The following is a 27,267-nucleotide window of genomic DNA, read 5'->3' as shown; positions in this document are numbered from 1 at the left end:
CCCTAATCTTACTGAGCAAAGAAGAGTAATTCAGTGTGTATAAATCATTAATATTCTCTGGTGTGTAAATTCCTAAATGCGCTTCAGTTTGGAATTGACAAAAGGTGAAATTCGGGCAATAAAGTGTCTAGCATGCAATTACATAGTAAAATCTCAGTTTTGAACCTAATAATCTAGTATTCGCCTAAGGCTTGAAAGTCTTGGAAAATATCAAAGACCGTCTTCTGATTCTCCAGACTAGGCTTCAAAAATAGAGCAATATCATCAGCGTAGAGTATAATTTTAGTAATACCGCTTATGGTGGCTTGATGCTCATATCCGCTCTTAGTGCTATAGCTAAGGGCTCTATAAAGTGAGAAAAAGTAAAGGTGAAAGGGGACAGCCCGTTTCTCATTCCCCCTAGTCATCTTGCAGGAGCCAATGTCAACGGAATTTATAATCAACTGGGCTATTGCACCTTTATACATTTGGGATATGATCTGTATAAAACCAGAGGGAATGCCAATAGACCGTCCATCTTTGGGAGGTACTGCTCTTTTATCTATTTTAAAGTGAGGAATCTGTGGTTAGAGTATCAATCAGAAGAACAAGTTACCTTCGATAATGCTCTTTAGGATGGATATTGTAGCCCAGATTCCTCACGGTCCTCCCAGCTCTCCTGAACATCATAATAAGGCTCTAAGTTAGATTTTGACACACTGTCACCTAAAATTTGTTTGACTGCTCTAGATATGAGGATGCAACAGAAAAGCGATTAAGAAACTGATGGCAGTGCATAGGATTAGCGCTTACATGTGGCTCCACTCGATAATGTCCAAGGTGATACAGAGTCACAGCAAAGCCACAAGGTGCCACCTTTTGTCACATGGGTGCATTTCAAAACATTCTCTGGATCCAGTCTAGTGCTAGGGACATTCCATCAGAAACGTCATTACCGAAGCTAATAATAAAATCGTTCCCAAGCAGGCACTCAGTCCATATTGAGGCTAGGGAGAATTCTCTCTTGCTGTTAAATCATAAGAGCAACATGGGTATCCCTTCTATAGGCAGACAGAATCTAGGACACTTGGGTAAATTGATAAAGGACCCCTCCTGGTGTACTTTCTGAAGTATGTGGGATCTTTATAGTGCTAAAAAAATGAAGGTAAGACTGCTGTGTTATACACCTCTGGACATTTCCTTTAGCAACTCCAAAGACTCTATTATCCCCCAGTGTCCAGGTCGCTTTCAAAGCACCCTGGTGATCTACATGTGCAAGGACCTGAGAGCCCAAAGTACCTCAGCAACAACTGACTGTGCTTTAATCTGGGCTACTTGCAGTCATCTAACCACCACATACTTAGGCTCCCCAAACAATGTTGATGTTCTTGCGCTCTGTTGACGTTTGCATTGTATAAAGCACCACTCTTTCAGAAACCTCTCTTCACTTTTCTTGACACATCTGTCTTCTCATTTGATTGAGTCAATTAAGAAGCACTTCAAATCAGTATGATTTACAGAGTAGTCCAATACAAGTCTTTTCATTCAGCCATTTACTTATATTAGTAGTACATGGTGTGATGGTTACACAGTACAATTGTTTGGTTCGAGCAAGGTTAAAACAAGAGCACTTGATTGTACCTCTTCCTGTGTGTCCATGTATATGCGTAGCATGTTCCAATGTATATCTTGCACCTGTGCTTGGCATAACATGTCTCTGTGCATGAGACATACCTGATCCTGGCATGCACCAGTGCACAGCATCTACATGTGTGTTATGTACTATGAGGACATGTGGTGTATATTTGCAATACTGTGCACTTGCACATAACTGGTACAAGTGCATTGTGTATAGCACATACCTTTGCTTACCTCTCTGTATGCAGGCATGTTAGTTGTTTCTGAAGTACCAACCAGTAATCTCCGCCCTTGAAGCAATGATTGACTCCTCCCCGACTTTTACTGTAAGAAGGTCACTTGATGGTCCTGCCTCTTCCCCTCCAAATGAAGATGATAAAGGTCCCTTAAAGGTCATGCACACTGAGGCTGCACTGTGACAGGTTTCCAAAATAAGCAATGAAAATGCAAACACCCCAAATGCGGGTCCATTATGTGCAAATCTACCTGATGAAAATGTACTTGGTGAGCACAACAGAATTCCCGTTATTTGCCAAGAATAGGAAGCAAGAAATAGTACAAATTTGGCTTAGCAATAGGAATCGTGACAATCTCGAATCTGTCTTTCACCAAATGCCAAGTTGGTTGGATTTACCTTGGACACTGCCTGGAAAAGAGAAATGAGGGGAGTAAGGGTGAGAGGCGCTGCACCTCTAGGCAGTAAACAAATAGTTTTTACAAAGTAAAGAAGTACGAGCAAAGTCCGGTGCAAAATGGCCCAGTGCCTTACTACCCGGTAGGCACCAAAACGGGTACTAGGAGTACCCTAGAACAAAATGGGACAAGATGGCCACAGCACACAGAAAGTAATGTCCAATAGTAAAGCAAGAATAGATATTCCTGATGTCGTTCTGTAGGTTGGGAGAAGTATGAAGTTGAAACGAGTCTCAAATCCTGTTTGTAGATGGTGCCTTTATTTGTAGGTGTTAGAAATCATTGAGTCATCATGGAGATACAGCCAACACGTGTTTCGTCACACAGGTGACTTCATCAAGGCTTGGTATAGTAGTAAAGCTGTAATTAGTATGGCTGCGCCAAGCAGCTGCACGTACGTAGGTAGAAAGCTTGTGTGATAATGCAGATAGAGGAGGCCCTGATAAGCCTGTAACCATAACCAGGAAGAAGAGTAGCGGTAGGCTTATCAGGGCCTCCTCTATCTGCATTATCACACAAGCTTTCTACCTACGTACGTGCAGCTGCTTGGCGCAGCCATACTAATTACAGCTTTACTACTATACCAAGCCTTGATGAAGTCACCTGTGTGACGAAACACGTGTTGGCTGTATCTCCATGATGACTCAATGATTTCTAACACCTACAAATAAAGGCACCATCTGCAAACAGGATTTGAGACTCGTTTCAACTTCATACTTCTCCCAACCTACAGAACGACATCAGGAATATCTATTCTTGCTTTACTGTTGGACATTACTTTCTGTGTGCTGTGGCCATCTTTACCTTGGACACTGACCACACCCTCAAGAAATGCATGGCAAAAAGCCAAAAACGGCCTAGTTCCAGCTCACTTTTCTGATGAAAGTGAAGCTGTTACTTCCAGAAACTGAGTTCAGAACTGCTGTTCAAGCTCTCACACCCTCAATTCAGGATAGTAGTTTCAGCCTACGCAGTGGTCTCTGACTCCTCACGGACAGCACTTAAGGGCGCACCCCACGTGCCCCAGCAAGTCTCATCTAAGGTTGCCACCTGGCCATATTTTTTACTGCCATGACCAGTATGTTAATGTCCCAGTCAGTACAAAAATTTGGAAAATTGCCTAAAGCCTGTATTTTTCCCTCTTCTCAGTACATACTTAAAACAGCAAATATAAGACGAAAGCGCTTTAAAAAGTGTTCTAGATCTGCATTAATGTTCCATGACTTACAGTTCAACAAAGACTGTAAAGTCAAGTTAGCAACGAATACAGGCAATTTGATATACAGTCATATTTAGGTATAATGTCTGGGCCTTTCAAGAATCCTGGGAAAGTTAGTTACCCTGGTCTCAACTGGGGCCTAAAGAAATGTATTCTCTTGACAACTCCCCTTCCCCTCCTCCCCCCCCCACCTCCACCATCCCCACCCCCCCCCAACCTACTCTTAATGGAACTTCATGGGTTCACCTTGGCAGTGCGCACCATCTTCAAAACCAGCTGTATCATTTGTAAAGCCATTAGGATCAGCACCTCTGCTTATCTTGTGGACACTCTCGGCATCTGGAGACAAAGAAGCATCGAAAAGGAGAAACTGAAAAAGCAAGGCTGCAGGTCTTTCCCACCTGTGCTCCCTGGAAATTGAAGAACATCCCATATCCATAAGAACCACCCCTAAAGATGCTCCAGTGTAGCAAAGAGATGAAGGCAAACCTCTTTAAGGAACACTACTTCATAGTGCATAAAAAAATCCAAAAGCCTCTATCTCTCCTATCATTTGTTATCTAAATGCTTGCCTTTGGCCCTGTAAAAAGCTTTGCTGCCTTTTCAGTTAGGTTTGCGCTACGCATGTACCTCGTACAAACGTACAGAATGTTTATATGGATTCTCTTGCATTTTATCAACGAGAACCTCTGTTCATTAGTGATGGCTTAGAAGCCACAACACAAAGGTGTTATGTGTAAAAAGCCAAGTTTGGTTTGAGATGCTTTTGACGAGAGACTAGATTACACATGAATCTCTTTTCTGACTTGATATTCTAAAGGAATTGTATGTCTGAAAATATCAGACCCCGGCAGATAGCTCTCCTGGGAGGGTCTGACGTAGGTATTTGAGCTTCGAATAATTCTCAGCTGCCCTTTTTGTTTCTTTTTTGGTTGAACCTCGTAGATAACCAGTGACCCCTGCCCCTTTTTGGGCTCTGTAGTGTGATTAATTTCACTCCTTTTTCGTCATGCAAATTCTGATGGTCGTTGTTTTTCTATTCTCTGTGTACGTTGTGTAGTCAAAGGGTGGTTACCCTGCAAAGGGTTCTACAGCCCCTTCGCATGTTATTGATCATACATGCCCATAGACCCGATTCATACAGGAGACTCTAGATCAGAGGTCTCCAAACTATTTAATGCCGCGCCCCCCAGTTGAAAAATAAAAATCATTGGGCCCCCCTCAGAATTTTTCACAATTATTTTATAAACATGGCAATGTTTAAATATGTCTAAACCTATTTAAACATTGCAGTTAGGTACTGTTACCTTTTTAAAACTGCAATAACATCCTCCTGCTTAAAATAAAGGCCTGTTATCTGTATAATATTTATTTTGGCCAGAATCTGGGGCCCCCCCTGGGATCGCTTCAGGCCCCCCTAGGGGGGCCCGCCCCCCCAGTTTGAAGACCTCTGCTCTAGATTGTTTAGGCACAAATGACCTAGTTTTATCTGTCTTCTGTCTGCAATTGCATTTGGTTCAATGTATATCAATGGGGAAAATGAAGTCCCCTGATATATATATGTTTTTAAAATCTCCTTCTTTCTTGTTTCAGAATGTTCACATGTATGTTGATTAAAGCACTGGTTGGGCAGGGCAAGTGGTAGATTGCTAATTGGATTCATGCACCAGATGCATAGATTTAGGTGTAAGTGCAGCTCACAGGTTATATGTAGCTGCTCATGATGTTGTGATATGTAACATTTTTTGCAGGGCCCAAGCCCCTGTGTGGGATTCATGTGCCTTATGTTGATATATTTCTGTCACCTGTAGGTGCAGCCCAGTGGGTACATCTGCTAAAGAGATCTTTGTGTAACCAACACATGATGATGGTAGTATTAGAGCGCTGATTCCACCTTTTATCCTTGCGAGGTTAAAAACAGGGGTACGATTACGCTGACTAATACCATTCTCAATCTACAAGAGACCCTAAGGATAGGAGGTCGTAGAAATGCTCAATGGGACCCTGCCTGTTAATGCCATATCCTCTGTCTGGTACAGCATCCCCCAGGGCCGCTCCTCGGCAGCCCTCCACCTGCTGCCTGCCCCAGCCCTCCTCCTCGCGCCCACCCTATCATGCTGGATTCTGAGCGCGAGGCGGCGGCGCGCGCGCTCCCGGGCCCGATGAGCTCATCTTTTCTTGCGCGCTTGCAGCTGGGCAGCAGCCGCCGCTCTGCCGCCTGTCCTCGCGCGAGCCTGCCGGGCGGACGGGGTGCCCCGGCCCCCCTCAGACCTCTAGGGCGCCCAACCACTTCCGGAGGATTGATCTTCTGCCATCCGCTGAACCGGGCGATGCACGGGCAACCCTGGCATCCACGCCTTGCACCGCTCAGAAGGCCTCTATCGACGATACCTTCCCGCGGTCCAGCAGGTTCTGCATCCCGAGTCTTCGTGCGGTCCCCACCCAGCTTCCATTCGTTGGACCACAGGCCGGTGGTGACTGGAGCTGCAGACCCAGGCACCGCGGCTCATGCACGTTTCTGTCCGTGGACCACAAGTATGTTTTGTGGGTGACGGAAGGCACCGACACAGAGCGTACCGGTCTCGTTAAGCTACCCCACCTTTGGAACAAGTTTTAGGTGATCGGTGCTTAGAGGACTCATGTCGACAATCCCTCTTGACAGATGAAGTCCAGATCTGTCGTGTTGCCACCGCCCAGCACTCCGGTTTCAGGGATAACTGAAGGCCCCAAATGCAGAGGACGACCCCAGCCCACTAACTCTTCTTGGACCACAAACTGGTTTCTGGGGTTGGCGAAAGGCTCCAGGCAGAGAGGGGACCACCTTCACTCCCTTCTGTTTCTTGGACAGGGTTGTGGTTGATGGCTTGAGTTTAGCTTGCGAACCACTTCTGTTTGGCCACTTTAGGGCTGGCGAGAAGCCCCCATCACCAGTCCAACTTGCCAGAGAGCTTTTTATCGAGCAGGCCACAAGCCAGGCAGCCGTTGGCCAACTTTTACCCCGTGGACTACTTGTTAGGCTTCTTTTGGAACGAGGGAGTGACTGGACGGTGTTTTTTTTAACTCAATCTCCGTTGCTGGCTCCATCTGTGCCCCCTGTTCTGGTTTCTGGTGTCCGTTGTTGTCGTGGCGAGCAGTGGATGGGTGCATCCGGGGCTGCATTTGTTTCTGCGACGACCGTATTAGACCGGTTTTGGAGAGCCCCCCTGTCTGTCGCACGAAGTTGAGAGGGTGGCGGGTCCACCTTCCTTCTAAAAGTGGTAGCGAGGTGCCAGCCTCGCACCGGACCAAGCCGATGGAAGAGGGGCTCCCGTGCCCACTGCCGCCTGCCGCCGACCAGCTGGCACCGCCTGTCAAGAAGACCCAGGAGCTGCAGGAAGAGAGGAACACCCTGGTCAACGAGTACGCCTGCCGCGTGCTGGAACTGCTTGGCATGGGGCACCGCCTCTTTGTGCCGCGTCTGCTGGCGGTGAGACCCTCCCCGCCGCTGTCCATCGCCTGAGAGTTTTAATATGTAGGGTGACCACATAGAGCCGTGACCAAGTCCAGAGTTTTCGTTTGACAACCTTATGCTTTTTGGGAGTTGTTGGCTTGTTGCACTTCTATCGGATTTATTAGATTACATTACATCACAGTGGATTATTTAAAAAACAACCCCGGCGTGGCACACAGAGTCCCTCTGGCGTAGATGGGACCACCCGTCTTGCATTGGGTACTCCCAAGGTGCCTTGGTGTCACATGGCATACCCGCGCACGTTAAGGCCACCCGTCGTCCCGGGAGGTAGCCCAGAATACCGAGTGGGAGGGGCTACTTCTCCTGTACGGCTCTGTTTCTCCATAGTGGATTTAAGGATATTTTTCACTTCTCCATGTCCTGGTCTCTGAATGTTGCTAGAACATCGCTATAATGTGAATGGATGGATGAGTGGATCGCTGGCAAGCTGTCTGTGTGGGGTTGTGCGGGTGTTTGGATCTATATAGTATGGCACTGGATTGCACCAGGTTTCTTTTGGGTTGAAGCTGCGAGGGAGGATTTTGAACAGGGCTTTGAGTTCCTGGAGAAGCTATAACAGTTGTGTAACGTTGACCTTTATAGGACACGCCACAAACTGAATTGCCTCAGTGGTATCTGTTATGTTTTTTTATTTGCTTTAACATAAGTTTTCCCCACTGAGAATTTTTATATGTTTTCCTTTCACCTGGTGGACGGGAGGAGAAGTGTTTAAATAAAAAAAAAATGATTTAGAAACATTTAATTGAAGGTTCTATTCTCTATTTGCTGGTTCCAGGTCTGTGTGCTATAGCCCAAATTATTTTTGGCAGATGGGAGTTAGGAGGTTGAAAAACGGGGATTTTAAAACTTTAGTTTCCTGGTGCTGAAAGCTAAATCCCATAGAGAGTACCCAAAACACTGCAGATCATAATGTTGGATTTTATTAACAACAATCGGGAATTTCCACATCACCTGCCCCCCCCCCCCCCCCCCCCCCCCCCCCCCAGCTTTTTAGTTTTTGCACAGAAGCTCTTAGCATTTGGTAGTTTAGTCCCTTGGCCTTTTTCGGAAGGCTCGGCCATGTGTTCTGAAATGCAAGGTTGTCCAGCCTAGTAGTAATCCAAAACTACATTTACCTACAGTGATCCTAGACGGAGGTCATTTACATTGCTAGTAGTTATCCTGACAGTCTGGCTTTGATGCGGCCCCCCTTAGGAAGCTTGTTGTTTTTTTGATTGCGCCTGTTTCGAGTATATTGTGGTTTGCAGAATGACTGCTTTCACCCTTAGGTCGCATGCCATGTTGTACGAGGTCAGGAGCAGATCCTAGCATGAGCGGGTGATTTTGTGTTTAATAGGTTTTGAATGTAACGTGTCTTCCAACTTATGTTTCTTGCTTGAAATAAAAGAGACTTATGGTTCAGTTATGAAAACTAATCAAAAACACTGATAATAGCTTACGATAAACAGCGCCACGTACACCCCCATTTTATTGGTGCAGTTGCACCCCCACACACATTTTACAGAGACTAAGTTAATGTCTTAAAACGCAGGAACACCTTCAACGTGCAGGTTCTCTTTGCATAGGCAACACACTGGGGAAAAACTTGTACTTGCAATGGCATCGTAGTCAAGTGCTCAAAAAGCATGAATTGTCCCTTTGGGACATGTATGATTGCTGATCTCATTTCACCTTTGCTTGGTGGGGAGGGTACATGTTGTACTTATTGGCAACAGATATGTTTAAAAAATGTCAATGGTTTGCCCTCACTCATTCTGTAGCTGGTTTGAATTGTCAGACATTGGGGTTGAGATGTGGCTGAATGGCTGAACTGCTTAGCGAAGCTGCTCAGCTTCAGTGTTTTTGATCATGTTTTTCTTCTAACATAAGCATAAATCTTTACTAACTTGAGCCTTGTAAGTTAACGTTTTTGTGTTTTTTATGGTTTACTATTTAACTGGATTTGCTTGTATGGCTGTTATGTTTGTTTCACTCTGATTTTTTCCCCATTTGGGCTAAATACAGTTCCTGACCCACATTTTGAATTGTTTAACACTTGCATACGTGAAAAACTCTACATTTTACTAAATACGAAGCGAGCAAGCCAATTCATATACTGGAGGAGAGTGCCTTTTTCATTCCTTTGGTATACCCTAAAAGGGTGAAAAAATGCACTTTACTCAAACTCCTGCTCACCCATGGCCCTACGACATTTGTGGAAACTGCAGTGTATGCAGAACTTTAAAATGTTGGGTTCGTGTTTCAAGAACGTAAAAATATTAAGGCTATTGCTTCCCGGAATCCTTCAATAATTTTTCGAAACGATGAAAGGTTTATAAAAAGTTTTGTGTCTGAGCCAATCGTGTTTGAGTCTAGGTTAAAAATTACAGTCTACAACCGATTTATAAAAACGATAGCATAGAAATTTGTCAATTTCTACAGATTAAATTTCTCTAACTACCAAACAGATCTACTCCAACCCAAGCAACTTGAATGTACGTGTGTGTGTGTGTGCGCGTGTTTGACCCTTCTGTGTCAGGTTTTCCAAATCAAGTGCAGGTAACTGACTTGGCTGTTTCTAAATTTGGGGAGGAATGAGGAAGAGAGGTAGTAATGTGGGAGGGATCTCCAAAGGTTCCCAGGGAAACCCCCAGTAGGAACTTTCGTCACAAACACAGGAAACACTGCTGAATGAATGTTTACTTATTTTGCCAGTACCATATTGTGTGGCCTCATTCAGTGTCTTTACCGGTTTGGTGAATTTTGTTTCAGCCATTAGGTACAAATGAAAATAATGCGACTTTCCTGTGCACATGCCGTGTTTATCCAATATTGCATTACAACAGAAACACGCTCTTTGATTGACTGAATGTACAAATAAAGAAGGGTTTCACCACATCCGTCTGCAAGCCTACCGAAAACTCAGGGCGGTCTGTAGGAGAGCCATGTAAACTCCAAGGTTGCAAGTGATGGAAAACCTCCATGACTTTTGCAAAAGGGAAAACAGAAATTGTCGTCCCTCTCCAAAACACCCTGTTGGCCTTACCTAAAGACATGTGAAGAACGATACACATGTTCGCCCTCGCCCTCTTCGCTGCTGTGTCAAAGGCCGAAGAGAAACCTCTATGTACATGTTACTGTTCTTTGAATGTGAGAGAAGATTGCATAGCTGTTCCTCATGCTGCACATGTTCTCTGTGTTGAAGGAAGTATGCACTGCTGTTGAAGTCCCCTGTTATGGTCGCCCCCCTTTCTGCTGCTTCTGCATCTGTTCTTTGTGTAAGGGAGGATTACCTTGCTGAAACCATGAAGTTGCATCCCTGTTGGGTGTTAGGAAATCTTTGTAAAATATCCTTACAATATATTTGAACAAAAATTATAGACATAAGTGCTTCTTTTAGTTTGGTGTAAATCTGGTAGTTTTTCTGAAAATTGAAACAGAATATTACAAAATGCATAGCTGTCTGTAATGTTTGCAATAATTATATTTAACCCCAAAAATACAGATTGACTAAAAAGTATTTGGCATTCTGGCAGACACCTTGCTGTTATAATTTCAGCTGTTATGGTTCACAAAACAATGTGAATCTGATTAGCTAAGAAGGCTTTAAGGTTTTGATTTAGTGGCCATTACATAATTTCCAAAGTAGCTTTTTCAGGGCATCATCATTTGGTTATGTGGGGAAGAAGTGAGCACACATCCATCTTGAGTAAAGTGATCATTCCATCCCCAGGCATACTGTTAGGAGACTGTGGGAATGCAGTTTTCTCAGTAAAAAGGCAGTCATAGGGTATCAACCTAATGCACCTGCCCGTCTTTTACATATATTGCTCATGTGGACTGAGAAGGAGTTTCCTCCAGTTCAAGCCTAATAGAAGGAGGAGACAGTTAAGATTACAGATAGCCTAGATCAAAGAAGTCTGGGATTGGTGTTTGGTACAGATGTTTTGCTAGAGGAAGCCAGGCCTGAATCCTAAATGGTGCGATGAGCAATGCACTTTGAGCAATGTCGAACAAGGGGAAGACTGAAGTGCAGATAAAATAAATGTCCGGATATTAAGGAGTTGTCTCAGATAACTGTTCTGGATTCTGTGTAGCTTCCAAATTAATTTGTTGGATGCTTCGAGGTTTATACAGTTAGCATAGTCTAGACGGAACTGGTGGGTACTTAGCTGGCTTTGTGCTTTTGTATGAATCCTAAGTTAAGGAAGAGTCAACCTAAGCATCTCGTCATTTAAAAGGCTCCTTTTGCAACTAGATTCAGTTAAGGAGTCGGGCAAAAGACTGTGTTCTTGATCACTCTGAGGTTCCTTATGTGAGGTGATGGTCTAGATCATGGGTACTCACAAACTTTTTCCCAGGGGCCAAAAAGCTTGGTCTGTTATGTGCCCGAGGGCCGCATTGAGGCCAACGGGATGGCGGTTGGGCAACAGAGTTGGGGTGATTGGCAGTAAAGTAGGTGTAGGCGAAGCAAAGGATATACATCTAGTGGCTGAATTGAACTATGTGAAACCAGAAAACCTGGGATTAATCCCTACTTCCCCACTTCCCCAAATTGTGTGATCCTAGGCTGTTTATTTTCACTCACCCTCCCTTTTCTTCAAAATCACACATGAGGACCTCAAAATACATGATTTCAGGGTTTGCATTATACAAAACCTGTTCCTGTGTTTGATTTAATAAACTATAATTCTGTTAATGTATAATAGGAAAGTAGGCCACCCAAAAAGAACACATAACTGACTGCCTATTTGATTCACTATTGACATTGTCAGGTTAGGGGAAAGAATCAATATTTCTAAATTCAAGTTTGAAAACTATCAATTTTAAATTAAACATTTCAATGCACTTATATAATAAATTGTACTGAAAAGATCTGCATGTTAACTCAATACATTGTTTACATTTTGAAGCCACTGTAATATTTTTACACTTTTGCAGCAAGATGTTTTCAAAAATGAACTTGTTTATAAAGTGAAGTACAGATCTCGCTAGTTACTTCGTTTGTTTAAGACCCATTAAGCTTGAAATAAGTGATTGCCTGTCTAGTTAATATATTTTTTTATTTTTAGAGCTGAGTCGAGTAAACAGCCGCTCTATGTTCTTGTCACCTAAAGGGGCCACATGTAAAAGTCAGGGGGGCCGCACTTTGAGTATCCATGGTCTAGATGATAGGCAAAGCTGTTTAGGCCAGATGGTTGAGAGGTGGTTGGTGGTCAGTTTACCTCAGGGTACTCCCTCAGTTTTTCTATGGTACGCTTTATTTGCATTTTACAACTTAACATAATTGAACAGTAGCACATCTGAGCATTTGAGCTCATTTTTGACAAACACATCTGACATTTCCCAACATGGATTCCAGCAAAATAATCCCTTTAAGTTTCCCCTATCTCAAACTGAGTTATATACTTATGGCACCATATTATCCCAGTTACTGATGTCTTCAGTTTAAGGTAGTTAATTCCCATCCAGTGACCTACTGATAAGAGGGATTGACCGATGGGTCAAGAATTCATGAAGATTTGTCCACATTGTTGTACCTGTTGTAGCTATCACCCCTCACTGATGGATCTAGGGTCCTTGTCGAGAAGGCTGATGCAGCCTAGAGAAATGTAAAGACAAAAGAGTGATTGCTCATGGGGGGTTACTTTGCACTGCTCAGCAGTTCCATTAGCAATACAGGAAGTTCAGAAGATATTTGAGGGGTCTTGCATATTGCCAGTGTCAACCCTCTCAGCCATATATTTGGTGTTGGCAGGGATATTGCAATGGACAGTTCACTACAGCAGCAGTACTCCTCATTGTCCTGTTCACCAGGCATCTCTGCCAAACCTCTATAGCTCAGCCTTTATTCTCATATTGAGACCAGAGAGTGGCAGAATCCAGCATTGCCTGCCTCACTGGGGTTCTGTCACCTATCTAATTATTCATTTAGCTATGCCCTTCTCTTTCTGGACGTACCTGCCCACATCGCCTAGTTAACTTTTAGGTATTGGCAGATGCCATAGTTCTTTTAAAGGATGTGATGATGTCGCTCTGCAAAGGTGCAATCGAACTGGCAGCAGAACCAGAAAAGTACCAGGGTGTTACTCCCTGTACATTCCAATCCTCAAGAAAGACTGGGGAATAAGACCAATGCCGGACCTACAGGATGCATACTTTCATGTGCCAGTCCTGCAATTGCTTAAGAAATACCTCAGCTTTGTTGTGGGGTCAGACCATTTTCAATATAATATAATGCCCTATGGATATATATATATATACATATATATATATATGTATATGTATATTATATGTCCTCTTTACCAAGGTCATATTGTTGGTTGGTGGCACGTCTTCAAAGGTCGGGGATGATGTATTTCCTTACCTTGAAGATTGGCTTCTGAAGACAGGATCGCCACAGCTTGTCTTGGGCCACTTACAGATAATAGAGCATTTGCTGTCCTCTTGGGGTTTTCCATCAGTGAGCCCTAATCCGATCTGCAGCTGGTGCAGAAGATTTCCTTTATTAGGGTTAATCTGGACACAGTTACTCTGAAGGCCTTCCCACCCCTGCAACAAGTCCAGGACAATCAGGCTATGATCATAGGGAGAAAGCTTCTGTTCTTAATGGTTCTGGGGCTGTTTGGACTACTTGCATTCTACAACCTCCTGGTGCATCATGCCCACTGGTATATGCTGGTTCTTAAATAGAATCTGCTTCCGCTTTGGACTTTTCACTGGGGATGCTTTTCAGAAGAAATCTCCATCCCTGACGGGGCAGCTCAAAACCTCAGTGGTAGATTGCAGATGCCAGTCTAACAAGGGGATCACCATTTTCTTTATTGCCTCCAGAGCTTACCGTTGTGACAGATGCATCTTCTCTGGCCTGGGGAGGTTCACATGGACAAGGTGGCAATCAGAGGTCTCTGGTCTCAGATGGAGCAGCACCATCACAAATATTCCTTGATGCTGCAAGTTATCTGGTTGGCCCTAAAGGCCTTTGTCCTTTTGGGCAGATCAGTCCAGATGCTGAGACAATAGGACCACCATGGCTACTGTAGCAGATAGGGTGCATTGGAGTCTCATGCCTTCTGTTAGATTGTTAGAAGGCTTTAAGGCTTTGCCCGTGAATGGCACCTCACAGGATGTCCTTGATGGTGAATCACTGAGTGGGAAATCTCAACATCATTGCAGACAAACTCAGACAAGGTGTCATCTTGACGATTGCCAGTGGCATCAGCACCCAGTAATGGCACAGTGTATCTTCATCCAGTGGGACTTAACCTCAGTAGTCCTATTCACTACTTCCGGGAATACTCACTGCCTGAATTTTGCCAGGGTGGTTTAGTACCTCGAACTGCTGAACCCAAGCAGCTGCCCTCCACTTTTTCTTCCTTTTCGGAAGGAAATACTGTTCCAGCGCCAAGATTTGAAATAGTTGTTGTCATTTTGCCTGCTCAAAGCCATATCACCAAATCAATTTATTTAGGTAGTTCAGCCAAGCAAGATGTAAAGGGAAGCAGGTTGATCCACTACAGGCTAGATTGTCTGATATACGTTTGTCTGTGTTGGCACTGTGTTGTTCATGAGTAGTCTTAACGCGCCACTTTTCGCCTTCCTTATTGTTTTGCCTAATCAGCCTACATTATTCAAATCACCACGTGATGCATTTTCTAGAAGGGCCTTCACATATTTTTCCCTGTGCCCCCTTCAGTATGAAGAAGTAGGAAATAAATCTGGTTCTATCGTTTTTGATATGTGCTTGATCCGAGCCTCACAGTTGTACTCTGAGACTCATCTATGAATATCATGTTTCTCATTGCCATCGCTTTTTTGCTCTGTGTCAGCAAGCTGCAGGCCATTGCAGTTAAGCCTCCATATATATATTTTTCCTGAGAAATTGTTGCCTAAGACGTGCATTCTTTCTCTCGCAAAATGTGTCATCTTTCCATGCAAGGCAGTCCATCACACTTTCTATGTTTTTCTGTCTGCCACATCCATCTAAAGAAGAAGGTAGGCTACACCGGTCAGATCCCCAGCATGCCCTTAGTTTATACAGTGGTGAGATTGAGGATTATCGGATGGATGATCAGCAGTTTGTTGGGTTAACTGATACAAAGAAAGCAAAGTCAATCCAGAAATGGACCTTGTCTCAATAGATTGTACTCTGCATCAAACTGTTTTGCAATGACCAAAAAGGATCCTCTAGAGGGCCTTCTGGCGTATTCCACTAGAGCAAAGGCTGCTAATCCTGCTTTAAACTGGGATGTTTAGGTTGTGGACAACTGCCTGTCATCCACATTGGTATATGTTCATACTTTCTCCAGGCACTAAATTGATTCACAAGTCTGCATAGAGGATACTATTGTCCTCTTAATCCTGGAGGACTTCCTAGTTTACAGTCCACTCCCAAGACCAATCTCTTTGGAGGGGTATTGATTCAGAAGGTGAGGATTCTGTGGTTAGAAGTATCCACCACAAAAATAGTTACTTACCTTTAGTAATGCTCGTTCTGATCTAACCGCAGATTCCTCATTGCCCACCTACTTCTCCATTCTATGAAGTTTCGGGTATTAATAAGGTCTCAAGTTACCTTTCCCACACTACCAATTAAAGAACAATTTTTCTAGGTGTGCTCTACATTCTTGAACTTGTAATGGTCTTAGTATTAAACAGTAAACTTTACACCACCTGTCGACACGCAGGAACCACTGCAAGAGTTTCTAGATCCAAAGTGGCACCTATGGAGATTGTCAAGTTGAGAAATCAGTAGCTAGATATAACATCCACTAGTAAGAGTGTTAATTAAATAAATTACTTATAGTTTGGGGCCTAACTGTAAAGGCCCATTGCACTGGCTGTACTTACAAAGCCAATGAGTGCTTATTTATACATTACTTTAAAGAGCAGTATCCTCAGAATTGAGTTGTTCAGTAATCCACGAAACACCACAATACTCTTTAACTGTTTGTTTTAGACTCTCAGAATCATTTTTGTAAGTACTGCGAGACGCTGTTTGTAGAGGACCCCTAGACATTGTTTTCCTCCATAGATCGATTTGTTACCTTGAAATTAGGTTGGAGAATAAAAAAGTCTAGAAGTCAGTGGCACTTTAAATATAGAACAATATTGATCGGTCTCTTTAAACAACGTGGCAAAGGAGTCGTAAATATTGAACAGTGCTATGGAAAAAGGGACTAGAACATCCTTCACAGTTTTGCTCTCTTTGGATTTCATCAGAAAGGGTTATTGGCACATCCAAGCGACCTTAAGAGCAGCATCATCGATTTACAATAGCCCCTACACTAGGGAGCTCAATGTGGTGCTGATATAACTTTGTGACCAGTGCCAACAAGAATTACAAGCATCAACCCTTTGCTTTTAAATTGTGAAGTGTAGCTGTATATATGAGCAGTTGTGACACATTCATTTGTGCCTGCAAGTCAGAGCCCTCTGTGTGTATGTTTGTAACTGCATTTGTCTGTCCACGATTTAAGGTTGTGCGTGTGACCGAGGCGGAGGGCTGTGTGCGGCATGTGTTATTCAGTATTGCTTTGTGCAAAAATAGGAACTTCATGGGAGTGATGGTGTGTAATAGCATGTCAGCCACTTATGCATCGCATGTGTGTGGGTGTATGTCTTTTTGTTGTGATGATGTGAGCGTGAGTGGATTGCTGCCTAAATAAGAACGAGTGTATCTCCAAATTATGTCTTCATTGTACTGTATTCCAGTATGACTTGATGTGCGAGGGTGTTTATGAGAAGGTTTAACCGCTTGTCTGTACTGGTGTGTCTGACTGCGTATGTGAATGTGTGTATTCAGGAGTGACGTAGTGTCCTGACTGTAGTTACGTATATGCGAATTTTTGCATGACTGAGCATGTGTGTGGGAATTATTATATATGACGGTGAGCATGACAATCTCACCACAGGTGGGTGGATGAGTATATGCAAGAGTGATTAAATGTATGTGTCTGAGTAACAAAGTACAAGGAGTGAGATGTATGGTTGTGTGAGCAAGTGTGACTGCATATATGAGAGATGGTATGAATGCAGATTTTTGCCAACGTGGGTCAATGTGGCCATGTACATATGAGCATAGGTGCCTGTGTCATGGTGTGTGTTCATGATGGTCAGCGTGGAGTATGGCCCGCTTCATAAATGGATATGAAGCCTCCATTTGTCTCAGTAAACGCATGCCTTGCTTATGAATAGAGAGTAGCTTAGCGTGTGATGTGGCCAACAGTGGATTTTAATGTTACATTTCAAACACAAAGTCCATTGACCCTTCCTTCTTTTATCTCACAGACTTCCAAGGAAGATCTTCTGCAAGCAGACTTTGAGGGGGCCCTCAAGTTCTTCAGAGTTCAGCTGCCCAAACGATACAGAGCAGAAGAAAATGCCAGAAGGTTAATGGAACAGGCCTGCAATATAAAGGTAAGCAATGCCTGTCTCTCTCTAATTGTTGAGAAGGGAGTGCAAAATATTGCCTGGAACGTTCACAAAGGATCCTCTCTGTGTTCACTGAGTTGAGTCTGAAAGCTACTAAATTAAAGAGCCACAGAGAACTATGACCCTGACTAATTTACTGAGAGTTGTCTGCCATTCACAGTTAGAAGGCCATCACAAATTAATAACAAGCATTTGCAATGCAACCGGTCTCGCATTTGTGAAAGTTAGAGCTCTTGGCGTTGAAAATAGCAATGTTTTTTACTTATTTTTTTTTTTTTCGTAAATGTGCAGTGGAGTGAATATATTTGCATAGCACTATTGGCATTTGTATGACTTTGCGGTGCTGGAGAACCAAAAAAGTGGAAATAGGTTATGAGGGAGGGGAGACGAGTAATATGCTGGCTGAAAATAAATAGTAATAACATCCTGGAAAACACACACACCCAAATGGAATGCAAGATTAAGCAGAGCATGTGAAATGTAAGCAGGAACAACGTGGTTACCCTAACGCTTTTACACTTATTATTCAGAAATCAATGAGTGTTTTTGCCTGAAAAGTTAAGGACATGACTATAGGGCCCTGAAGGGACCTGTTTCAATGCCCATTGCTTATATCCTTACAAAACGTAAGCAGTATAGTTTAAAAAGACCACACCCTTGAACACAAAGCTGCGGTACACCTTTTATAATCTAAAATTAGGAAAACCGCTATGAGGATCATGTTAACCAGTTTCCACTCTATGCATCAACCTGGTATTGCAGTACCTCCAGGAATTGTGCACTTCCCCACCTGGGGAAAACAATGGAGGTTATTTACAACCCCCTTATGCGTCCGGTGCATCACTTTTAATATGGGAAAAAGTGACGAACTGGCGACGAAAGGGACTTTGTAAACAAGCCCCAATGGTGTTCAAAGAAAGAGGAGAAAACAAAAGTACTGCTTCAGTGGCAAACTCTGTAAAGTGGCGCTAATGTGTGTGGTTGTGAATAAAACCACAAATCTGCCCACTTTGCGATCACTCTGTCTTGCTTTGTTTAACTTTTTTCCCAGTATTTTGAACCTTTTTTTTCTCTCCATCCTGAGGCTGCTTGGAATAGAAAAATGTCAGAAAAAGATGACATTTGCAGCCAAAGTGTTGCTTTCTTTTTAGGTTCCATTTTACAGTGGAACACAGAAAGGGGAGGAAAGAGAGGGTAAGAGCCATTTATTGAAGTCCTGGTTTTCTGCAAGTGAGGAGAAATAATGCAGTCAGCTAAGCACAGAATTGCGTGCCGTGCTGGTACACAAGTTAAGGAGCAAACCTGAAAGAGTGCACAGGAAGAACATACATAAAACAAGCAGTGTTGTGGGAGGGTTCGGTGGGGGGCAGCACAGGGAGATAAAGTGGCAGCAGTGCAAATGAAGCGGTAATTTATCTTACTTTTTTTAAAAAACAAGCAGAGTTCTTAGAGGGGTGTTGGGGGTGGGCAGTGTTGTGGAAGGGGTGAAGGGGTGAAGGGGTTGCTAGGGGATGACACTGGGAGTTGAAGTGACGGCACTGCAAATGGCTGCACTAGTGATCAGGGAGAGGATGGCCAACAAAACATAAATGTGACTTTTTTTTTGTTGTTTTTAAAAAAAAAAAACATTTTTAACATCAGTACACAACAAGATACATTGTCACTTTCAGAAAATAAAACGAAAGAAGAAAAAAAAGTATCAACCAGGCTTGTCCAAGAAATAATTTCCCCAGATTAGAGAGAACTTTTTAACATTGCCTATTCTCCTAGCATATCTCATCTCCTGAAGTCTAACTTGAATCATCCTATTGTACCATCCTTGACTAGTAGGAGATAATTCAGACCGCCAGTTTCTCAGCAACAGTGACCTAGCCACCGCAGTGGCTATAAATACGAGCTTCTCCAGTTGAGGGGAGAGTCTTGCCTCGGGATCATAGCCCAGGCTCAACAGGCATACGGAGATATGGGTACCAACACAATGGATGTTAACATTGCAAAAACCTCTTCCCAGTATCTCTGTATACATTTGCATGACGCTATTGTATGTATCCAGCCAGCTGCCCCTCTTTCCTTGCACCGAAAACACATATTTGGGTGGCCGATCCCCATACGGGACAGGCCTTGCGGGGTTCGATACAGCAACCATTTGCTAAAAAATATCATTCCATGCCAATTAGCCCCTCGTAGCGCAGAGAAATTTAGGCGGTTATTAGTCTCCCAGTATTCACTTGAGAGCACCATGCCCTCCTGACTAATCCATTTCTTCTGAGCTCTTATCCCCAGATCCACTTTAAACCTTTCTGCCAAGAGCCTTCTCCATGCCCCTGCATTTCCTACCCGCGAAGGAGAAACTAATTCTGATACAAATGATTGGGTATTAATGATAGAATTAATATCTAAGGGCCAGATGTAGGTTGCATGCAAATTGCGAGTCCGTGCGACTCGCAAATTGCAAGTCGCAATTTGCTATGCAGAAAGGTGTCTCAGACACCTTCTGCAACTCGCAATGGGGTCGCAAAGACCCACCTCATTAATATTAATGAGGTGGGTCGCAGTTTGCAACCCCATTGCGAGTATGGGCACTCACTGGGATGGTGGCCTGCTGGAGTCAGCAGACCACCATGTCCGTGACTGCTTTTTAATAAAGCAGTTTTTTTTTCTCCATCTGCAGCCCGTTTTCCTTAAAGGAAAACGAGCTGCACTTGAAAAAAAAAAAACGAAACCTTTAGTTTTGGTTTTTTTCAGTGCAGGCAGTGGTCCATCGGACCACTGCCTGCCCTGAAAAAATATTTGTTTTTCCATTCACAAAGGGGAAGGGGTCCCATGGGGACCCCTTCCCGTTTGCGACTGGGTTACCATCCACTTCAAGTGGATGGTAACTGCGATTTCATTTGCGACCGCTTTCGCGGTCGCAAATGAAATTGAATAGCATTGCGAGTCGCAAATAGGAAGGGAACACCCCTTCCTATTTGCGAGTCGGAAATGCATTTTGCGAGTCGGATCCGACTCGCAAAATGCATTTCTGCATAGCAGAGAGGCTTTTGCGCCTCGCAAATTGAGTTTTTCGCCGTTTGCGACTCGCAAACCCTTTGCTACATCTGGCCCTTAGTCTTTAAAAACCTGCAGAAAAATATTGTAGGATCTGACCAGCAAAAGATCATTATTGACTGTGATCATGATTTTCCATGGGGCTTCCCAGTTACCCTCGACACAGAAATCTCCAATTTTACTATATCCAGCGTGCTCCCACCTTTTCACCATGACTTCGTTAAGCTGAGTCCCTGACCCTAGAGAAATCTGTGAGAGTGGGGTGTCAAAATGTACAGGGGGGATTAAATATTTTCTGGCGAAATCTACTCTTCTCTTAAGAAACCATTTAAGAATTTTATAACTAACTTTTTTAGGCGATTTGGTCAAAAGGGCTGGGTTCCAAATATTATGCTCTTGGCATATTAGTACCCGAAAATCAATAAAAAACTTGGAGCCCACGGAATATTCTAATTTAAAGCTAGCATAATAGTGTGCAAAGAAAGCATAGTAATAATCTTTGAAATTGGGTAAGGCCAGTCCCCCCTTCTCCTTATTGGCGTGCAGTATACTCAAAGCGGCTCGAGCTTTTCGGTTCTGCCAGATAAAGGAGCGAAATAGGGATTCCAGTTTTTAAAAAAAGGGTTGCGTTAAAACACACAGAATAGCTGCAAACAAGAAATTGAAAAGTGGTAAAATTGACATTTTAATCAATGCAATGCAGCCTAGTATCGAGAGAGGGAGAGGCGTCCAACGAGTGAGTAAAGCCTGAGTTTTCTGGAGTAAAGGAGCGAAATTCAGCTCATAGAGATCACTTATATTGGCCGAAAAATAAACCCCCAAGTATCTTTTTGGGTTGGGATTTACGCATTCTCTTAATTTAGGAAGAAGACAATTAGGAGTAGTGCCACAAAGAATGATGTCGGTCTTGGTCCTATTAATCTTATAGCCACCGATTTGCTGAAATTCTTTAAATAAATTAAAGGCCGCTTCCTGAGAAGAGTATTTTGTGTCCAAAAACAAAATAATATCATCTGCATAAAGTTTAATTTTTCCCATTGATTTTAGCGGTGCCTGAACCGGACTATTCTGTCTAATTTTAATGGCAAGTGGTTCAATAAAAAGGGAAAATAAAATAGGGGATAGTGGGCACCCTTGTCTAGTCCCTCGTTGTATTTGAAGCTGTCCAACAGACTTTATAATAATATTAGCCTCAGCATTTGAGTACAGCCTTTGAATTAAAGAAATCACTTGAGTGGGTACCTTATAACTAGATAAAATTAAATAAAGCGTGTCCCAAACAACCAAATCAAAGGCTTTCTCTGCGTCCAACAGAAGAATAATGACAGGGATTTTATTAGTCGTGAAATAATCAAGAGTCTCTGCTAAATAGTGCGTGTTTGTAGCCAGTTGTCGACCAGCCACGAAACCGTTTTGATCGGGATGCACCAGTTTATTAATTACCCCATTGAGCCTATTAGCCAATAGTTTTGTCATTATTTTATAGTCTGTGTTTAACAATGAAATTGGACGGTAAGCATTTGGATCCTCCCTATCTTTTATTTTTCTTAGGGAAGCTAACCACATTCCCTGTGTGCCAAGTTCTGGGGATTTCCTCGCCCTGTAATAAACCGTTTAAAAAGGGCTAAGAACTCCTCAGCAAATGCATTTATAAAAGTCTTATAGAACTCAGCCGGGAAGCCATCCGGACCACAGGTTTTCCCTGTGGGTAGATTCTTAACTGCGTCTAGAAGTTCCGGCTTTGTAAATGGTTGAGACAATTCCCTACGGTCCTCCTCTGAAAGAGAGGGAATATTAAGGCCCGGCAGGAACATCTCAATGGTCCTGGAATCTATAACTGAAACGTCACTATAGATTTGTTTATAGTGCTCCAGCATGATTTGGTCAAGGTCTCGAGGCTCAGTGCGCCTAGCCCCAGTAATCGGGCATCTTAAAGCGTGTATAACATTGCCAGCGATACGATCTCTAGCTTGCCATGCCAAGAATTTTCCCGTAAAGTTGCTTTCTTCATAACTTTTCTGTTTATAAAATCCATATTCTATATCTGCTGCTGGAAATTTCACTCCACTCTATAATTAAACTACCGCAGATTAGAAGGTGGATTTTTAATCTCCGTCTTTTGACGGAAGAAGGGTGGATACAAACTTCACAGGTTGAAATAAGGGATTTTTTTCAATGCAATCAGGGGTCGTCAACCCCAGCAATAGTCTGGGATGCATTTAAGGCCTACTTCAGAGGCTGGGTGATCGTTAAAGAGGTAGCTGATAAACGGGCTCTGAAACAATAAAACTGCGGCACTGGAAGATGTAGTTCACAAGTGTTTAGTTTCTTATTTGAATGCCCCTTCGGATATTAATAGAAAGCCTTTCGAAGCTGGCAAGAAAGCGTTGGCAGGACTTTTTTTTTTTTTAAAGTTGATAAATTTGACTTTCAAAGTAAATAAGCTGCTGGGCATTGCACTGAACGCCAAAGAGTAGTGTGTGAAGCCCGACCCCTGCATGGCTCATCACCCACAAGGCACTGCATCTTCCTGCGGGACGACCAAAAGGAACCATTAGTGAAATGGCCATGGCAGGGAATGAGACACACAAAGGAGGTTCACTTACATGTAGTACACCAATAAGATGAGAGAGGGCATAAAGAGAGCAGTCTGCCATGAGCAGGAAACAACCCGCAATGGTGAAAATGAAAGTTAGCGCATGGTTAAAAGGTGCAAAACCTGCGATGCAAATGTGGACTGAAAACATAAGACACAGCACAAGGAGGGCAAGCTGCCACGAGCAGGAAACAACCCGCGATGGTGAAAATGACAGCGGTGCGTTGTTAAAAGGCGCAAAACCCGCATTGCAAATGCTGACCGAAACATGAGACATGGCCCAGGGATAGTAGGATGGCATGGGGCAGGAAAAAACCCACAATGGTGAAAATGAAAGCAGGTGTGTTGTTATAAGGCACAAAACCTGCAATGCAAATGCCGACCAAAACATGAGAGACAGCACAGGGAGAGAAGGCTGCCACGATCAGGAAACAACCCTCAATGGTGAAAATTAAAGCAGGTGCATTGTTAAAAGGTGCACAGCCTTCAGATTAAAACAATAATTAAACAAACGAGTAAGACAGCATGGAGGAGGGAGTAAAGTCTTGAAATGCACAGCAGATGTGACGGATAAGATTCACAACCCTGTTAACAGCAGAGCTGGGAAACAGTAGCGCTCCTCTCCAGTGCTCCAGATGAAAGATCAAAGTAGTCCCTGAGCACATCTTAAAATGGTGAGCAGTGTATTTACATAGCAGTAGGTCCCATCTCCTGGGAGGTGAGAAAAAGAAAAAAGGTGGGACAAAGAGTAAGATAACCCAGTAGCAAGCAAGACTTTTTAAAGGACACTGGCATACACAAATCACAATGACTGGGTGGAGCTGAACCTCAAAACCATCTACAACAGGTCTCTAAGTGACAGAGCGCTGTCTAGGTTCGACCTAAAAACAATCTATCAATTACTGCTATGTAGGTTTTGCATAACTAAAGTTAGAGGTTGCCTTTAAATGACGAAAGTGCTATTATTTCTTTCAAATAAATTTTTATTGATTTCTTTCAGTACAGAAACAAGCACCATAACAACTGTCACCAGTATGCAGGTGCCTGAGATATACGAGTCTGAGTATGTCAATGCCACCTTCCATCCATATGTAATGCCCAAACAATGGGCATTGCACAGGCCTTCCAGCCATTGTTGTATACTTGTAAGCTCTGTGCCACTTCAAAGGTGACCCCACCCCACCAGCACCAACCTCTATTTACTGCCCAGGCCCCTGCTCGATCCTCAGGGTTTTGTGTTGTCTGCTGCTCTCCAGGGGCCCCATACCTACTTGAACTTCTGTGGGCATCCCCATGCCTGGTACACCAGTTTGTTTTTTACTCCTCATGCACCAGTCCAAGTTTGCTTCTTAGGTCCGAAGTGACAAGATCTTATTTTGCCCCCCCTAGTATCTGGTCCCATTATGAGTGTAACCATTAGAGCGACATTGCAAAGCAAGAGTGCATAGTGGTCCGGTGTTTGTTCCCTCTGGATGCCCAGGGTAACCAGCTGTGGCTCCAGCATAAAGTCCATGACTTCTGATATACTGCCATCCACCTCCCTCTAGAAGCTCTGAAACCTCGGGCAGCCTCAGAGCATGTGTACCAAGGTTCCTTACTTTTGGCAGCCCCTTTGGCAGAGATTATTGTTGGACCTACCCATATAGTATAGCAAAGTCCTTGTGCAGTAGGCTCTGTGAAATAGTTTTCACTGAATTAATTAGAACCACGTCTATATGGCCAGCCCCATGGGTAACGGCACACCTCACCCCAGTTACATCCTCCAGTCTACCAAGGAGATCAGGTGGTCCCATATTTTATGACCCTCTATCTCCGGCAGCCCTCTTAGGATGTCCATCTCCCACAGGGGGGGTTGGCTTCCTATTGCAGTTTTACCTTCCAGGTTGCCCAGTGCCATGTGTCAATTACTATTGCTGTTGGTGCGGGCAGTGCCGTCAGCTCCCTGCTCCCACAGAGGCATCTAACATAGCTCTCCGTCTCCATCGCTCGCCGGTCTGCCTTTAGGGAGGGTTATTGTTATATGGAAAAGGCCCAGGCATTTATCAATTGTAGCTGTGTTGCCCAGTAGTAAAGACATAGGTCAGAGAGGGCAATGCCGCCCTCGAGGGCCTTCTGAGTCAGGGTTGTCATTGCTATCCTTGGCACTCCTCCACCCCACACTAGCTCCCTCACCACTTTGTCTTTTGAGTGGAAGTACTACTCTGGGACCTGAAAGGGAGTGTTTTGCGACACACAGAGAAATTTTGGGACATAGATAATTTTATAGAGGGCTGCTTTGCCCATCATGGATAGCGGGAGACTTCTCCAGTGCCTTGCATCCACTCAGTATACTTCTAATTCTATTCAAGTTTTCTCTCAAGAACAAGTTGTGATCTTTTGTTACAAAGATTCCTAGGTACTTGAAGCTCAGTGGTTTCCATTTGAGGGGTTAATTCCATGCCCTCCCCAGATCATGGAGGGAAAGACGAAACACAACTGATTTGTGCCAATGTATACAAAGCCATGAGTCGGATTTGAATTTCTACAGGGATCTGGGGATGGAGGCTTCCGGATCCGTCAAACAGAGAAGGGTGTTATCAACATAGAGCTGTATAGCATCCTCCCACCCTGGGTCTCACTGTGCGCCCCTCAGTAATGCAAAGCTCTCAATTTCCATTGCCAAATGTAAGGGAGACAGAAGCCCTGTTGTATGCCCCTAACCAGCCCAAACGTTCCTGTAAATGCCCCATTCATATTGACCCTGGCCCACCTGGTCTTTGTACAGCGATTTCACCCATGCTGAAAATATCTGATAGAGACTTCTAGCTGCAGATTCCTTACCTTAGAGTCAGCCTAGGCTTCAAACTTGATCCGGAAGATTTTTTATGAGCAGTACCCTGTATGCAGGTAGGTGGGGTTGATTAGCTCCAGATACATCGTCAACATCGTCTGTGCAGGGAGTGACATCCGCGGCACCTATATAGGTGCCACTCAGGCGCGCTGATGTCAGTTCTTTTCTTTCCACGCCAGCTAGCGCAGACCCCGGAGGAGCTACCCCTTCAGTCACTTTTGGACTGTACTTTTTCAACATTTTGTCAAATCATTTTTGAAGTTTTCCTTCTGGTGTGGCAGGTTGTCTTCAAAGAAGGCCGGCTTCAAGCACTGCGGTGTCTCTCTAACCGACCTTGGTGACAGACCCACACCTTGTTTGCCTGTGGTACCTCGAGTGTGACCAGAACTCGAAGTCTTGCTCCAACTGCCAGACAATGCACCCCAAGTCTTTGAGGGAGTGCTACCTCGAGCTGATAGTGGCCCGTTATGAACTGCCGTGCCGGTCGACGTCCCAATCAAGAGGAAGGTCCCAGGAACAGTTGCTGAATCCGAGGTCGTCCTCCCATTCGAAATCTTCTGGACATTCTGATAAATCTAGGCACAAAAGAAGTTGAAGCATGCTTGCACTTATCTACGTCTGTAGGCTGACTAGACTCAGTAGTGTCTGCACTCTAGACGTCGCTCCATGGTTGAGCCTGTGTCTCGATCAACTCTGCGCTTTCCAGAGTTTCCGGTCACCAGGAATTTTATGATGCCATGGGCCTCATATGTGGGTGGGCCAATCCCTCTCGTGGGCCTTCGGGCCCTGTGGGTTTGGCAGAGGCCCCTGCTTTTTCCGCACCAGCGGCACTGGTGCCAGTAGAGCTCAAAGAATTCACTTCTGGATCTGGAACGATGCCGGAATACAACCTTGTCCTTCTACCTCAGTCCAACCCCCCCTGCCTCGCCCTCCTCTTCAAGTCCCCCCCCCCCCACACACACCTCCTTCCACCCCCAGCTGCAGCCTCCAAACCTTCCTAATCTGCCCTTATATCATCACGGGCACCCAGTTGCCGGCAGGATATGTCATCACCTGCCCCACTGGCAGTCCATAACATAGGACAGGTGGGTTACTCCCACCCATATGTGATTACCCCTCCTCATGCCACCTTCTCAAGACAGGCTGACGAAGGACCATCTTTCTCTTCTCCGCAAGGAAGTTGCGGCTCTCTTGGCCAAGGGAGCTATGGAGAGAGCCCCAGTAGTGGATTTTATTCCTGCTACTTTCTGGTGCTGAAGAATGATGGACGCCTTTGTCCTGTCCTAGACATGTGGTCTCTCCACTACCTCCTCAAGAAGAAGAAATTCACGACGCTTGCA

At 44.1% G+C, this 27,267-nt stretch overlaps 1 protein-coding gene across 7 annotated transcripts in view; it reads left to right on the top strand.

The window, feature by feature from the left end:
- RABGAP1L (RAB GTPase activating protein 1 like) overlaps window positions 1–27,267 on the top strand; it is a 1,234,468-nt gene that overhangs the window by 1,008,382 nt on the left and 198,819 nt on the right. For 5 of the 7 annotated variants that reach the window (XM_069231590.1, XM_069231591.1, XM_069231592.1 and 2 more), the window contains one exon: window positions 17,310–17,438. In XM_069231590.1, coding sequence (XP_069087691.1) covers window positions 17,310–17,438 — 129 coding nt within the window. Of the gene's footprint in view, window positions 1–5,678; window positions 6,996–17,309; window positions 17,439–27,267 lie in introns of those variants that run through there. The other 2 variants (XM_069231595.1, XM_069231599.1) reach the window with 1 other exon arrangement.

The sequence above is a fragment of the Pleurodeles waltl genome, chromosome 4_2, assembly GCF_031143425.1.
Source record: "Pleurodeles waltl isolate 20211129_DDA chromosome 4_2, aPleWal1.hap1.20221129, whole genome shotgun sequence".
NCBI classification, from domain to species: Eukaryota; Metazoa; Chordata; class Amphibia; order Caudata; family Salamandridae; genus Pleurodeles; species Pleurodeles waltl.
This window is presented reverse-complemented; position numbering and strand designations above follow the sequence as displayed.